Genomic DNA, 16,408 nt, shown 5'->3' on the forward strand with positions numbered 1-16,408 from the left:
GCCTCTTTGGATACCTTACCATTGTCATAGGCTTTGATTACTGTTATAGAATCCGTGATGACTATTCTGCTGGATGGATTTGTGATTGCCAGGGCAATAGCCGCCATTTCTTCCTCGTCTGGTGAATAGTGACTCACGCTACAGCTCAAGATTAGCTCGCCTTTGTCGTTGACTACTACTGCAGCGTAGTGCCCTTCTGTGTATTCTGCCGAATCAGTGTACACTGCCCCTTGTTTTTGGAGGAGGACTGGACTAAACGTTCCTTCGAATTCAAAACCTTACACGGTCAGCGAATTAACGACATTTCCTTCCGTGAAGACTACGGAAATAGGAGCAACCACAGGCAATTACTCGCATAGAAGTTATAACTAATTGTTTTAAGGGTGCATAGACGTGGAGCCAAATTAACAAACCATTTATTAGGATCACAAACCTTTTTGGAACCCGAAGATACCATTTACGCCTACTAAGGCTTCGGGCAGTCATATTTTAAACGCCAAATCTGAAAGCGACTGTAGGCATAAATTAAACACTGCTTTGTTTAAAGCAGCCCAGCTTCCTAGCTTTGCTGTGGACATGCAGAAGCAGACCATCATTCACTGCTTCTCTGCTACCGCAGAGGAAGGTAAGGCAAATTTTCTAGCACATGAATGCGGAAAGATAACATAAAAAGCCACAGTTCTATTGTAATCACGCTGGAATACTATCAGGGAACACGGCAAGATGCTCCCCAGTAGTAGTTTTGCATGAAATAAAAGCCACCCTGGCTGGTGACCAGGTCTTGGTCTTAGCATTATGTCCAGCAACAAAGCCAAATGTAATAAATTAAACGTTATTCCAAAGCGCATTCAGTGTACTTCTTGCAAACTATAAATGCTTATAGAGTACCATAAAATATGCAATAAAATGCGCTACGAAATTTTTTCTACAATTTACTTGCACAAGCCATGCATCAGCATAACGGTAAACAGATGAAAGAATGCACCGAAGGTGTCAACAGGTATAATACTACTCACTCCTCACAGGGATTATCGACAGCCCTGTTGTGACACACATGTGAGCGTGATGTGGCAATTGGAAAACCTAAAGCACAAGTGCCTTACTTTTAACACCGAAAGACATACGCTGTGCTTCTTGAGAGACCACCCCTCAATCCCTGAGGTCTTACGGAGGCATATAAGGCGATTTTTAGCTACTTGAAAGGTTCACGCTCAGAAGTGAAAAGTTTTAAACGTGCTCTTCATTCTTCTCTCTTTCCATATGCAGCAATCTCGTCTCAAGCTGAGCTTTTGGATCATACCAGTTGTGAAACACCGCTTCAAAACGTGACCGGAATTTGAACGCTTATTTCGGGTGTCTATGAATTGTCCCGCCATCTGGAAGTGCTCAATACAAGCTTTTCGCTATTGCCACCATTGCCTTTTGGAAATCAAACATTTTCTCTCCTCTTTTCCATCTTAATTAACTATATGGCTGTTATCCTAATCATTTTTGCCGCTGCAAGTCTTCAATTAATTTCATTTTCTATAATGGTTGTCCATTTGTCAGCAATCAGAAAGTTCGAAATTTCGACACAGTTTCTTTTAATGGCCGTGGGTGCCGCCACCATTCGTAAACACCCGAATTTTGACCAATCAAAACCACCGTTTTTCGATACATGGGCGCCACGCTAAGTTTCGCAACTGATACTATAGAGGAGCTCTGCACTCAAGTACAAGGTAGCCAACGTGAAAACGTTTCTCGTAAACCTTCCGGCGTTCCATCTCTCTCTCTCTCTTTCTCTCTCTCTCTCTTTCTTCTTTTAACAATTATTTCATTAAAAACCCTACCGGATGCAGATGTAAACAATGATGAACTCGAACATGTTTAATTTGGCAATAACATAACGATCTTGCGAACAACTGCCAACAGAAAACTGCGCTATTGAGTTGGCTTTCTTGCATGCATCACTGCTTAACACCCAAAGCCCACCTACCAACACGCACCTCTTCGCAATATTCTAATATTTGTCTTATATTTGTTTTCTTCCTCGTTCTCCTACTCCCCCCGACCACCACCCACATTCTTTGGCTCTATACTGTAGGTATACTACAAGCCAGGCTGCGACCACGCTTAGACGCGCGCTTTCCTTGCAAAGTGAGTAGACTATACCGACGACGCGGCCAAGTAAAAACAGATACGACGCAAACGGTCATTGGACATCCCTTACTGGATTCCTCGTTTCCCGACAGACGCCGCACGTGCGCGCTCTAGCATACAGAATAAAGTTAGTAAGGCTGTATATGGCGCGTTATTGCCGCTCGCTTCAACCGTCTGATATACCAACGTCGGTCCCAAGACGCCCATTATGTTAGCCCAGTACAGAGCAGAACGAGAGGCTAACACACACAGCTTCCCGTAGTTCGTAGCGCGGTCTTTGCCCTTTATTCTATGCCGCTCACACCGCGTAGTTTTTCGGCGAACCTTTCGTATGCCAAACGCAGTGCCGTCTAACGTCTGCTTCAATTTTTTCCGCATATTTTTCCACTAAGGAATGCGCGTGCTCCATCCCCTCACTTCCTTCTCAACGTCTGTCGTCAAAGAGCGCGAATCCGTCCCTTTGCCGGCTTTGCTCTTCCAATTCTCATAAAGAGGAAATAATAAAATATATTTGGCGTTTTTCCCTCGTTCACAACTTCAAACAAAAAACAAAAAAATGTGTAAGCTTGTAGCAGAGTACAGCGACAATTTTTTCTTGCCCAGCGCCACACGTGCTTTGTTGCAGTTTAGTTTTTATTTTTCTTCAACACAGCTCACTTTCGTACCAGGAGTGGAGTTAAGAGCGGTCAACTGCAGGGCTTTCAAAGAGATTGGGAGAAGAGCGCGTGCTTCGAACACTGTTTCGAGCGGCAAGAATATATCCCGCTGAGAAAAACGTAGCCCCGCCATCCACTCTCCGGAAGATTGACCTGCCCGCACATTGCACTCTACTGCTGCTGTCGCCGTCGCATTTCCCGTTTCCGGACGCGCTTTATTTTCTTTTTTTCTTCGGCGCAGAAACCGGTGGAAAAACAAGCAGTCGTCGAGAGAAGTGCAAACTACTACTACTACTGCGTTTCGCCAAACGATTTGGCGTGGGATGCGGCAAAGGCGGAGGTAATAGTCGTCTATTCTAGAAAAATAAAAAAGAGGGACGAACAAACCCGACACGTGGCGTACTGACATCAGCTACCCTCAGGCAAATAAATTCATATTTCTGCATAGTTTTTGAGTCACAGTTCACTTTATTGAAAACAAGGCTGGGTTCTCTGCTTTTATGTCTCACGTGTCTCCTAACGTTGCAGCCAATAAAATAACGCGACGTCTTGTAGACACACATACGCGTGGGCGCGCGCAATTCTTACATTATTTACTGCATCGGATGGCATTTGCAAGTTCTTAACTGTTTGTTTTCGTTGTTCGCGGTATATCCAGTAAAATGCGCATGTTAAAATTGGCGCTGTTGTTTTTAGCGTTGTTATTGTTGTTAGTAGTAGTGATAGTAGGCACTTTGAAGATGGCACATACTCACGAGAGAAAGTGGGTACAAAGGAAAGAAAACAGTCTACTTTTTACACAGCGGCTATAATATGTCAAACAAATACAGCCGTAAACTAGACTCAGATTGACAAGTAAAAGGACGACACAAAAAACGAAACACCATAGCGTCATTGGCGCAGCTTACAGGGAACCAATCGAAAGGCAGAAATTAACTTGTCAACTGTGCAAATGACAGTTCAGTGGTTATGCCAGAACTAAGCCACATCAAAATAAAGTAAATCAGGCCCTGGTGTATACCCAGTCTTATTTATAAAAAATATTGCAGCGGAATTAGCGGTGGCAACAGAATCGCCGACAGGAAAGAACCAAATGATACAATTCGTTTCAGGTTCATTGAAGAAAGAACACATGCCTCAAACGAAACACCCAGATTTGCGAAGATAGGCATTTTATGAAGCAATGCTGTCTCGAAGACTGCTGTCTTGAGACGTACTTTCGTGACCTTAGACCTTTTTGGACATCATAAACGTTCCAGCTTGCTTGCTTTGGCCTCGTGTAATGTCTGGATCTTCGTCAACACCTCAAGTGCGAAATCGTCAGGCAGGCGAAAAGCTTAAATAAACGGCTTCATTTATATGAGATTTCGTTTCAATTATAGAAACACATATTAAAATAATTCTGGCGAGTCGCGCGGCTATTCTTTGTGTTTGTTACATTATTTTGCTTCACATACACTCCTATAACAGCTATCTAACTGCGTAAAAACAATTTGTAATAATGAGCCGGGTTTTATAATAACACGTTTCATCTATTTACAAGAGGTTTTTCAAACGATAACAGTGACCTAGGTAAAAAGGAGACTTCGCTTTAAGTTACAAAAAAAAAAGTTAATTAGCAGGCGAGGCTTCCCCTAGCAACGTTAAGAGCTAATAAGACTACACGCAGTTGTAGTGAGCAGCAATTTACTCACACAGATTTCTGGGATCGTTTGTTAGGAAGAACACTTTATTCAGTCGACATCATAAGGTAAGGATTTTTGCTAAGGGCTACGTTAACCTATTTTGCGCTCTCATAATAAGGCAGGGACATATTCCCATTGGTTCTAGCCAGCATTTTCTTTAGTGTGGCCACGGCGATCGTCGACAGTGAAGGCCTCCTAGGCACTGCTCCGATTCATGAAAACCGCAGGCCTTATTGATAGACTGTGATTTTGCTGTGGTGTGACGTGATGCTATGTGATATGGCTATGGTGTGACTACACTGATTTCGCCCATCCCTTTCTTACCCATCACTTGTTATATCCACTCATCCCTTCCCCCAGTTCGGGGTCGCAAACTGGTTTCTTCTTCCGGTTAACCTACCTGCCTTTCCACCTCCCCCTCCTTTTTAGTGACTACAAATTTCGATTCCTGACTGTCCGGTGCCTTGACTGAAAATTCGTCGGCTCTTGTGAATAAGGAGACCCTCGCTGCCGGTCACTCATTAAATATACAGGGTGCATCGCCTAAAAGTGTCAGCAATATATAATTATAGAGTTTTCGAGTTAGGAGAGCACTTTCTTCGGCTTATTATAGTGCGCAGTCATGCGCATCAGATTAGGACTAAGGAACGTTTACTAGCCGGCTGGTTAACTCAAATTTCGGCTTTATGTATTACTATTAGGCTGATTATTTACTGAGATATTTGTAGCCTGCCGTAAATATTGTTACGACGTTTATTTAGACAGATCTTAGGCTGCGCTAGAGAAAAGCACACAAGAGCGGGGCAGAACCAGCTTCCTCCTCTTCTGCTTATCCCGCCAAACCTCATCTTCCTTCAATAAGGACCGCGGGAAGTGCGTGACAATATCACCCATGTCAATTTTGATATAGCTGACGTTAGAGCATATCATAACGCCAGCAAACAAATTTAGAAACGTTAGTGGATCGTTATGAGAAACGAACAAACGGAGCCAACAGCCACTGACAGCAAGGAAATCATAGGTGATTTTTTGTGTCGATTAATGTGAAATAAAGATTACGAGGGCGCTCAAGCTCACCTGAAGAGTAGACGCGAAGAGCCTTTAACACCGCATTTTGATTTCGCGAATGAGTTTTTTTTTATTTGGTATTGAGCGAAAAGAAGGCGCAGTATTTCATTTCTCAGTGGATGCCTACACTTGTCAGAGGTGCATATGCTATCGGTTCAAACCCCTATCCCAAACTCGCATTCACGTTTGCTAGACGATGGCTGGTAAATGGAAAGCGAAACGGTATGACTTCATCCTGATCGCTGCACGAAGTACTCTTGGATAACAATTTTGATACGATATCCCGTTGGCATTTTCACTGACACAATTGTTTCTCAATTTCGGTCAAATCGATGACAATGGCTTTTCGCCGAGCGAGCTGTATACATTCCGAGTAATAATGTTGTCCTCAATAAATTTTTGATTGTTTAGGCGATATAAGAAAAAAAAGACAATCTCATGCAGACGGTGGTATCAAAACCCACGACCGATTTCACGTCCGGTGCTTGACCGACTTATCTACGGCAATGGCTCTTCAATCTTCTACTTACGTTTCGTATAGATTCAATCCTTGAGAATGTTCGCTTGCCACGCTCGTCCACAGCGGCGAACGTGGAACGTCCTGCGTTTCCCCTAGTGTCACGTGGAACGTTATCTACGTGGAAGGGTGGGAGGTGTTTCATAACCTTCCTGCGCCACCTATGACACCAGGGCTGCCATATTCGATGCATTCGTTAAAGTAATCAGGAAACAAATTTAGAGCAAATGAAGAGCTCATTATCAGATTCCACTGGCGGCATGTGGTCGTTTTTTTTTCTTTTACACTAGTCAATTATCTCCCTGATTACGTTATTGTTTCACATTTATCAACAAAAGAAATAATGCCTTATGCTTTCCTTGGTATCAGAGACACTGGATAAGAGCTGCCGCTCAGGTTCGCCTTCGTCCGAGTGCAGGCCCAAAATTCATCGCACTGCAGCGGCCAGGAGGATGGCATTAAGAAAATCTTCAAAATGATATAGCTGGTACTTAATGGGCCTTCAAGAGGTTCAATAAATAGCGACCCTAACAGCATAGTCCTTAAAATGTAACGCTGTGATATTAGTGAAGCAGTCTGTTCGTTAACCCGTCTTGACTGTTTTATGATGCACAACAGGTAAACATCCTTCTTACTGCGCAGCATTACATGATCCCTAGAGTACCTTGGCGTAACATATTCTCATCACTCTAGACGGGAACATCAGACTAAGGACGATTGTCATGCGGAATAAGCTGAGCAGGCTAGTCAGGCATGCCAAGGCCCTCTCTCCTGATGATTTATATAAAAAAAAAAAAAACTTCGAGTACACTTTGGTGACTAAAGTGATGAAAGGTGAAAGCCTGAGTGCTGCATTCTGCTACGCGACTGTTGCGCATGTAGCGATGAATACTGCTGCGAGTAAAGCGAGCGACTACTCTCTCACATTGTGCGATGCATTTATTCAGTGAATTCTGCTTTGCAGCGACGAGATTGCGCCCTTTGTATCTTCGCAGTTGTTCTACGTTTACTGTTGCGTGGTTGATTTCGCCGGGTGCGTGGCGCTAATGAGTAATTAATTAATTATGCAACTGTTACTGAGTATCAATTATTAATTGAGCATTAAGTAGTAAGTAGTGAATCAAGTAGTAACTACCTAATTATTAGGCTACTGCTACTAATTAGCGATTATTAATCAGGCATTAATTAGTAATCGATTAGTAAATAGTTATTTAGTAATTAATAATTTATTCATTTATTAGTAGTGATCATAGATTGGCATATGACCATATAAGGCACGCATTCGCGCATACTGTGGTCGTGCCCTGTGATTGGTCGAGACCTTCATGACGTCATCCCTTCTCGACCAATCAGAGCCGCCGCAAAAGCGTGACACTTTTGCTGACGACAACGATGAGGCAATAAAGGATTTCGCCTTAGTATACATTTACCCGTTATTAGAAATTGGCTGTTTTATTATCTGCTGCCTAGTACAAACTGCGCCCACTCCTTACCTTAGAACGGGAGGCGCTGCGTCTCTGCTAGGGCTACGGAAACTTGGGGCGAACAGTGTTTTGTACTTTACTGAATAGAGAATTCAATCTCTTATATCAAGATTTCGCCATCTGGCGGTAAGGACGTTTCTAAATAATGGCATTGGGAGCAGCATACGTCCCGAATGATTTTCCTTTGCCTGCTGCAGAAATTCTTTAGAGTCAGTTGATGTCGTTTTAATTCTCCCCACATCCCTTTAACTCAATCTTCGTTTCAGGCGCTAAATATACAGATACGTGACATCATCCCAGTGTGCTCCGTAATTGAATTCTTCAAGTTAGCTAAGATCTTTTTGTTTGTTGAACAACATTATTCAGGGGACTATCTAATGAGGTTTAGCTCTCATATTGTAATACCGACAGATGGCTTGTGTGAAAAAAAAAAGATAGCTGCGGGAATTTTTGTTTTTTTCTCGCTTCCTTGACTGCCCACCTTTCCCCCGTATTCAATATTTCACCCCTATTTATTTGTTGGAGTTTCTAGCAATCGTTCTTCCACTGGGAAAGTTCAACATCTCCTTTTCAGAAGTAGCAACATTTATGGTCTCATTATCATTCTGCGCCTTATCCGCACCTGGTGAGTCTCGCACGTTCCACACCCTTAACTTTCTGATGCGCTCATATGTGTTGTCAGCGCGCTTCGTTCGGTTTCCTATGGACAAAGGGGCCTCTTGCATTTCAGTGAAGTTGCTGACGTTTTAGCGAAATCATCTCTGGAGGGGCTCAGTTACCAACGCCCTTCCAAACTTTGCATACACTACAGTGGCTAGCAGTCTTAGATATATGGGGCAAATGTTTTCTCCCTCAGACCTTACTTCTTCAGGGCAGTTTCAACATCTTATTCACGAAGCACTGATGTCTGGCGGTCACGCAAGCTTGAGGTATCTTTCACGAAGCTGCGTGGCCGCATATACCGCTAAATGTTTAGCGTTATATGCCTTGTCTGCCTTGTCTGCCGATCTCTCTAATGTGTTCATATTGCGCTGAGCCCGAAACAAATCATTTTCTTTCCTTTTGACGGCGCTTCACTCCACATAGGAGTCGAATGTTGAAAATACGAATCCGGAACCTTGGTTTGCGCCTTTCTTCCGCGGTTCTTCTACTAACTCTTGATGCAACTATAATTGGACACAGGTACGAAAATGTATGCTCTGCCACTAAAAATTTCCTTCTTGAGAACGGCTACCTATAAAAAATATATAATCTTCATATTTTTTTCTTTCCTTTATATTTATTCCTAATGACAAACTTGCGAGGCCAATTTCCCCCCCGTCAACCATCTCTGTATCCAATTCATTATATTTTTATTATGTTCATTTGTCTTACTGTCTATTCTCATTACCTTCCTCAATTACTCCTTTAAAACAAACTGTCACCTTGTGGGTACGCGCATTGTGCATTGAGAGAAACAACTACATGTCAGCTGACTACATTGATCCAAATAAAACGCTGTTTTAACTCAGAAAGCCTTTATTTAACAATTTTAACACCGTGTATATTTCAGTGCGTGAATTCGGTCCATAATTATTAACGCGGCAGCGTCGCACAGAGCACTGCATAAGCTTAGCGAATCACTTAAACCGGCGTTGTTAACGCCGAGTTTAACTGCAGTCAGCGGAAGAGTATGACGAAGGCCAAGACCTAGAGGCCCATCTAACAGGGCGTGGGTGCCTTGAGCAAATGCCACGCAAGTTATGCTATGAGTGCCGTACCCGCTGAGGGCCTGGAGAAGACCTTAAATGAGTAGATCCCCAGCTGAATCCACTTACATGCGGATGATGAACGGGTGCTGCACTTGGAGCAGGATGGCCTTTTCGTTCTTCACGTGCTCGACCTGCTTAAGCCGGATGACGTCCGAGATCTCCAGGATCTTCATGGCATGGAAGGCGCCGCTCTGGTCGCGGCACAGGCAGACGCGCCCGAATGTTCCGGTGCCTGCAGGAAAAGGTGGCGGCGCGTTTTCAGTACACGGCGCTGCTAACTATACGTGAAAACTTTTAGCCCTGCTTCTTCATCTCATTTGCATAACAACACGACTCGTCGTTAATATATAAAAAAAAAAAAACGAAAAAAGACGAAACCTTAATTCCGACAAGAAACCTCAAACATTTTCCATGACCGATTTAAGTTACTGTGCACTTGCATCTGGGAGTTAATTATGAGTGACATCCTTTGTAAAAGGTGTCAAGGAAGTTAATTAAACACTATGCGGTGGTTCTGCAAACACTGCTGACAGTGGCCAGTACCGATACATTCATTAGGATGATTCAAGGGATGTAGCGCCTAAGGCGCCTAAAACTAATGTGATCATTGCAAATCCCGTTTCGACTCATTGAAATGAATATTCAAACTCCCGGAACCATGAGTTATTACCGACCGGAGAGATCACTCAAGGATCAGAGACAAAATATTGGCGAGAGAGAGGTCTCTTTACTCCAGAAACAGCAACGGCGCAAATTAATGTTGTAATGGCTTGGGGTTTTCATCTAAACGTAAAGTTCTTTACCTCTTTTCGATATAGTAATAGAGCTTCTGTATTTTTTTACCCTGGCGGCTAACAATATTAAATATTTTTGTGCTCACAATTGAGTCGTCCTACTCGCGTTCCATTTGCCGCTCATCGCGGTACACGCTCCGCAGATGAAAGAACATTTCCGAGACCAAGCTTTTGCTCCTGCGTAAACCTGCCTTGTTCAAAGTGACATATCAACATTTTTAGTGGGATGAAAGAAATGTATTAATTATGCATTAGTGGCATTTAGTGAAGGGAATGACTGCTCCATTAGTACCGAGCAAGCAGCAATGGGAAACCTTTGATCACTTCAGCGCCTTTTATCTTCACACGTTCAATTCTCTCACGCCCCTGCCACATTCCCGTTCTCTGAAAAAAAGAAAGACAAAAAAAAAAACCTTCCCTAGTATATGTAGAATTGTGGCAATGCAAGCATAGCACCACAGGTCACGTGCGTCTTGCGTGGACCTAGTTATGATGCGATGGTCGTACGACACAGATGCCTGCCCGCGCACTGAGCTCTCCGCTCAGTTAAACAAGCAAATATTAATCCTGGTTTATGCATTACACGCATTATCTAGTACTGTATATAGTTTATAGCACGATTAGTATAGTCAGGAGTAAATGTAAATTTAACGGCTAAGCACATACAAATAAACAAAATAGAAAACACACTGAAGGTCAGTACGTGCACGCACGAAGGTGCGCTCCAACGATGTCATAAACGTGCTGAGCGGCGGTCGTGTACAGGAGCATTCGCGTTCGGTTTCAGAGAGGCGGACTTGGAACAGCGCCATGCAATTTCGGAGTCCCGAAACCGAATTCCGCTGGTGGATACACGGAATTCATGCCATAAATTTCCCCGAAGAACTTCCAAGCAAACCATTAACAAAGAACGGGTTCCCGCGTGCGGCGGTTTCGGTAAAAGAAAAGCAAAAAATAAACCCATAACCGAGAGGCATATATTTAATGCAATATCGCTTTCCGCTGTCTTTTACGTTTTCTATATTGCTGCCTCCGTCTTTGTAAGGTATCCTGCCTCGTTATACTGATGTTTTTTTTTTTTTTTCGCTTCAATCCTCCCTTTTATTCAAGGCTGTCTGAAACTGAAGGCATCGTAAACGAACAAGAAAAAAAAAAAACGAAGAAAAACAAGAACAAAGGCGAGCAGCCGTGCTCTCGATTAGACGTCATGCACCACCGGTTTTGAATCAAGGAGCCTTTCGTCGTTTCGCGGAGCTCTGCGCTGAAAAACGGGAGCGAAATAGTGAGCGTCGCCGCGGATTTGAGATTTCAATCGGACTTAGTTGCCTCCATTCGAGTGAATCCTTTTAAGGTGTATGGTTGCCCTTTGTTCTCATGCGCACGCGTTACGCTTCTAAAACGCCGCATTACGCTCACGTATACAGTACATGTGTAGGCAGCTGCATAATTAGAATGTTTCCGTGCACACCGGTACACTAGATGCAGCTTTGAGAACGTTTTTTTTTTTTTGTTTTGTTTTTTCTTCGCGTTTTCCTCGCGTTTCGAGCGTGAAAATTGGATGTTGTGCACGCCGAATCTGCTTGCTCTGAGGCGACTCAATGATCTTACAGGTAGTGCAAAGACACTTTCGCGAGACATATCACCAGTGTAAAACTTATCACTCGTCTAAAGCATGTAATTCCAATGTGCACACTCTCGAAATATATAAACAAGGGAATCGCGGTTTGCGGAGCGCTGCTTGTGAACGGACAGAACAAAAATTGAGAAAGAAAAGCGAGCGACAAATTACCACTATGCAGACTCGACTGAACAAACATAGCACGAAGGCTGTTGAGATGGAAAAAAAAAAAAAGAAATTGGGGGTTTTATCAAATGCCCGTCGAAGTGGCTTCGCAAAATCTCATTAATTAAATCCCCTTCAAAGTTTTGCGAACATGGGCGAAACTTTTTTCCTTTGAACTTTTGTTTCTTGCTATATGTAAAAGTGGGTGCGTATTAGGTTGCGGAGAGAATTCATAAAAGCCAATTCCTTCTATCCGTACCGCTGATAAAATAGAGGGGAGGGGGCTTATTACTCGTGAGTGGATTACGACGCAAACCTAACGAAGCAAGTCAAGCGAGCAAGGCGTGTAAGCGAGCGTTTCGTTCTGAACGGTACAATAATCCACGCACCTAAACCAAGCTCGCAGTACCAAGCAAGGCCCACTTTCTGTAAGAAGGGTGGGCCTTGGGCAACCTACACCTAACGTGAACAACAACAACAAAAAAAAAAAACCCCGAAGAAAACAAAAGCTACATTTGGTACGTACTGAGCCGTAACTAAGCCTGCGACGTGTGCGAAGGCAGGGCGCTAATAAAGCAAACGAGGCCGACCAAAAAAAAAAGAAGAACTGCGCATGCTCACGTCTTTGAGCATATAATCGATCAGTATGGGGAAACAAAAGGGCAGCCTGCTCGCCTCTTTTCCTATAATGCGCTGTTTCTTAAACGTCCGACTCGGAGCGCGTTCGTCACGGATCCGTGCGACACGTCGTGAGGCGGCGGCTGCTGTCTGCGGTGACACGCCATCGAGCGGAGAGCGGTCGCACGCGACACGGCGTGCTACGGCGTCGTGCGTGGCAGGTCAGGCGTGTGACCGCGTCTGCTCGTTCGGTTCCTTTTTCCTGACGGAGCAGAAGCAGTGGCCCAATTAGGAGCCGCCCTTTGATGCTGCTGGTTGTCGCCTAATCTGATCGCGCACGCGTCTCGCCGGGTCCGAAATGCCTCCTCGTCCTCTGCTCATATCTTCCTGCTTTAACCCCCCCCCCCCCCCCCCCCCCCCCCCACCTTCCAAAGTGTCTTGACATGGAACGTTTCATGGCTCTACAACAGTGGAATATGCGACATTATTACACATTCGCGCCCAGGGTTCCCTCGATGAAAATGCGATGGATGCACCTGTTCAAAAAATAATAATAATAAACGCAGGATGATATATGTTGTTCTGTTTAATAAGCGAAACTCTCCCTGAAGACAGAAGTTGGTTACCGCAGGATGGCCCGGATCCACATGTTCGTTATGAATGAGCATTGCAACCATGCAAGAACACTTTGCACAAACAGGTAGCCGCTAGTTATTGTTCACAACGTATATATAGAACATAAGCTGCAATGATAACATAACAAACGCATGGCAAAATAATTTTTAAAACTGTTCTCATCTCAGTGACAGATTCACGTGGCATTCAGAAATTTTATCTCGCTATCAGCAGGCGTGACCGTTGAATAGCAAGCAAAGTTATTGCGTTACCGATTACGTACATGGCTACGTTTTGTGTCTTAGTTTCGCAGCGACTACCTCGTCATTACCGCAATGTTCATATCAGGCGAAATTATTCGTTCGGTAGGCAAAGCCGTATCTGGAAGCGCGCGTTAGAAAGACTTTGTGAAACGTGCAAAGCTTGTTCTCAGCTGTTCTCATAGCGACGTTTGTGGCCCTCCTCTTTAGGCAAGAGCAGCCTGCATCATTAAATCTATCTATCGTTAATGCGTAGTATCACCAGTCGTTAGTGCTCTTGATAATGCCCTTTCGCAGACTCATCACGTGCCACTTGTAAAACAAGACATCTAGATGCCACTGAACTCAACATTAGAAAGATAAAAACTCTCCCGTCACTTCCTCTCCCGTTCCGTCGTCCTTCAACGCAACTTCTCATAGGTGACTTTACGGGAGGTCATTGTCTGTTTACGAAAAACAGCGGTAAAAAACAAATTTACTCACGAACTTCGCGCTGCTAACTAGCATGCTGATAGGCCTCTTCGTTTTTCTTTTTTTTTTTTTTTCTGGCAGTGGTCTCCGTTATTTTCCTTTGTATTTACTGTTTGTTCCCTAGCGTCTGGTTCCCTGTCGTCGCCGCACCGTAAGAGTGGGGTGAAGAAAATAGGCAACGTTGACAGCGCGGCTCTAAAACTGTGCTGGCTATGGCACCAATTCGTCTGCAAGCACCGGAAAACAAAAGAGAGAAGTGCCACCGACATCACCTTGGCACTCTACGCAGTGCCTTAGCCCCTGAGCGCGAGCATCGAAGCCTACAGCCGCGCTAAAGAAAACGGTTTGGTTTGGTTTGCGGGGTTTAACGTCCCAAAGCGACTCAGGCTATGAGAGACGCCGTAGTGGAAGATTCCGGAAATTTCGACCACCTGGGGTTCTTTAACGTGCACTGACATCGCACAGCACACGGCAACCTACGTCCGATCAGTGAGCGGCCATGTCAGCTTCCAGTTACCTTATGCCCGCGATTATTCGCTCACAAAACCAATGCCAACGCCGGATTTTCTTTTTTAACGCTGTGCACTTGTTTGTTGTTTGTTGTTTGGTTTGGTTTGGTTTGTGGGGTTTAACGTCCCAAAGCAACTCAGGCTATGAGAGACGCCGTAGTGGAGGACTCCGGAAATTTCGACCACCTGGGGTTCTTTAACGTGCACTGACATCGCACAGCACACGGGCGCCTTGCTTTTCGCCTCCATCGAAAAGCTGCCGCCGAGGCCGGGATTCGATCCCACGTCCTTGGGAACAGTAGTCGAGCGCCGTAACCACTGCGCCACCCCGGCGGGGTTGTTGTTTGTTGTATCCACCTGTATATCTTGCTTAACGCTATCCAGTTCCAAGGCTTGGAATATGCCCTTCACCGTGGCTCCTAAGCATATTTGCATGCATGGCCACGGGAATCCGATAGCTACCTCCCATTATGATCAGTAGAGGGCATGATAGTGTATACAAATGACTGCCAGGACACAGCGGCATCGCACGCAATCACAGCGGAGACTGCCCCTACGACATCCCAATTTCAATAGCGAACGCAAGGAGTAGACTTCGAACGCTTGCGCCGGAGATTATGCTGCCTCGAGTAATTTGGTTATAGTTTCCGAACCCACGTCCGGGCAGTCCCCGGATCCTTACCTGCAGCAGCACAAACACCTGTCCTGCCACGGCAAGAAGCAACTTTGATTGACACTTGATTGGCGTCGGAATCACGAAGCACTACTCCTTTGCTATATCCCCCCCCCCCTCCCTCCATGGTTCCAAAGGACCCCGATAGGGACGAAACCCGGGCAGTAACGTCAGCAACCGACGTATAGTTTACGGCTCCTTTCTCCGCGTCTTCACTTTCTGACGTGGTTATTTACCTTTCGAGAATATCGATCAGGAATAATTATCAGCTCAGCTTTATTCGACGGTACTTGCTGTCCTGAACCTATTACTCTGAATACTATCTTTCCTAAGCACATTATTCCACTCATTATTGGCACCTCATCACGCCCGCCCACAGCGAATGAGATATGCACGTAAACTATTTCAAAAACAAAATGTTGCGATTACCATGACGCCTGTTCGTCACTTGCGGTTATTATGGAGTTATTATTAGACATATATATAGGCAAGTCCGCTAGTTGTAATAAGAGGAGTGTCCTGAAAAGCGATTTTGTACGCTTGCATTTTTTTCTGTACTTGAAGTCATTAAAGTTCGAAACTAGAGTGCTCGTGCGAGTGTAATCGTAATACGAGGTAATAGTTTCTGCAAAATCAAACACTCTGTTATCAGCACCCACATATGCGCACCAGTATATGTATCCAGCAACTACTGATCCAAGACGCCTTGAAAATGCCGAGACGCGTAGGTGTTCCGCCATAGCAAGTGATTGCAATGCCTCCTGGTCTCTGAAACACAAGAACAAGGCCCCGTGTGTTACGCAAGTTGGACATGGTGATATGGGACGAAACTATCAAGGCGTTTTAAGTAAGACGCCGCCGCGCGCTCTTGTATTACAAGAGTTCGAAAGCAGAGATAAAAATGCGCCCTCAGGTCGATATTAGGTGCAATAAACGAGCACACCCTATGCTGGAGCCATCGGGAAGACGCGTTCAAATCTATGTCACCCCACTCGCTCCCTCTCTGAAAAAAAGAAAGAAGGTGCCCTATCCTAACTACGCCTAACCTAACTCCGCCAAATGAAAATCGATGCGCATGGTACTAGAGGTGAACGAGGAGAGGGTAGGGTGAGTGGGGAGCGAAGGGTGACGACGCGACGCACCTAGTCAGCGTGGCGGGCGCTCCAGCCCGACGCCGCCGCTGACGGCTCTGGCTTGGGTTCAAAGGGCGCCTGTCTCCACTCCCGCTTCTGAGGCTGAAGGGTCTCGGCGGGGTGCAGCCAACCATTAATCACGCCTCGACTGTGCTTTCCTCCTCCCACGTTACCCTACGCAATGCCCGCGGTTCCTCTTCGGCCGGAGAGCGTGAGTCGTGACCCGTTTAGCCTCGCGCCAAAGAAAGTCGT

General features: G+C 44.9%; 1 protein-coding gene across 2 annotated transcripts in view; it reads right to left on the bottom strand.

The window, feature by feature from the left end:
• Window positions 1-16,408, bottom strand: part of Pka-C3 (Protein kinase, cAMP-dependent, catalytic subunit 3) — a 165,366-nt gene that overhangs the window by 28,708 nt on the left and 120,250 nt on the right. For both annotated transcript variants that reach the window (XM_084594419.1, XM_084594418.1), the window contains exon 2: window positions 9,367-9,532. In XM_084594419.1, the coding sequence (XP_084450545.1) occupies window positions 9,367-9,532 (166 nt within the window). The remainder of the gene's footprint in view (window positions 1-9,366; window positions 9,533-16,408) is intronic.

This window comes from Amblyomma maculatum, chromosome 2 (assembly GCF_055883805.1).
Source record: "Amblyomma maculatum isolate TAMU_Amacu chromosome 2, ASM5588380v1, whole genome shotgun sequence".
Lineage (NCBI taxonomy): Eukaryota > Metazoa > Arthropoda > Arachnida > Ixodida > Ixodidae > Amblyomma > Amblyomma maculatum.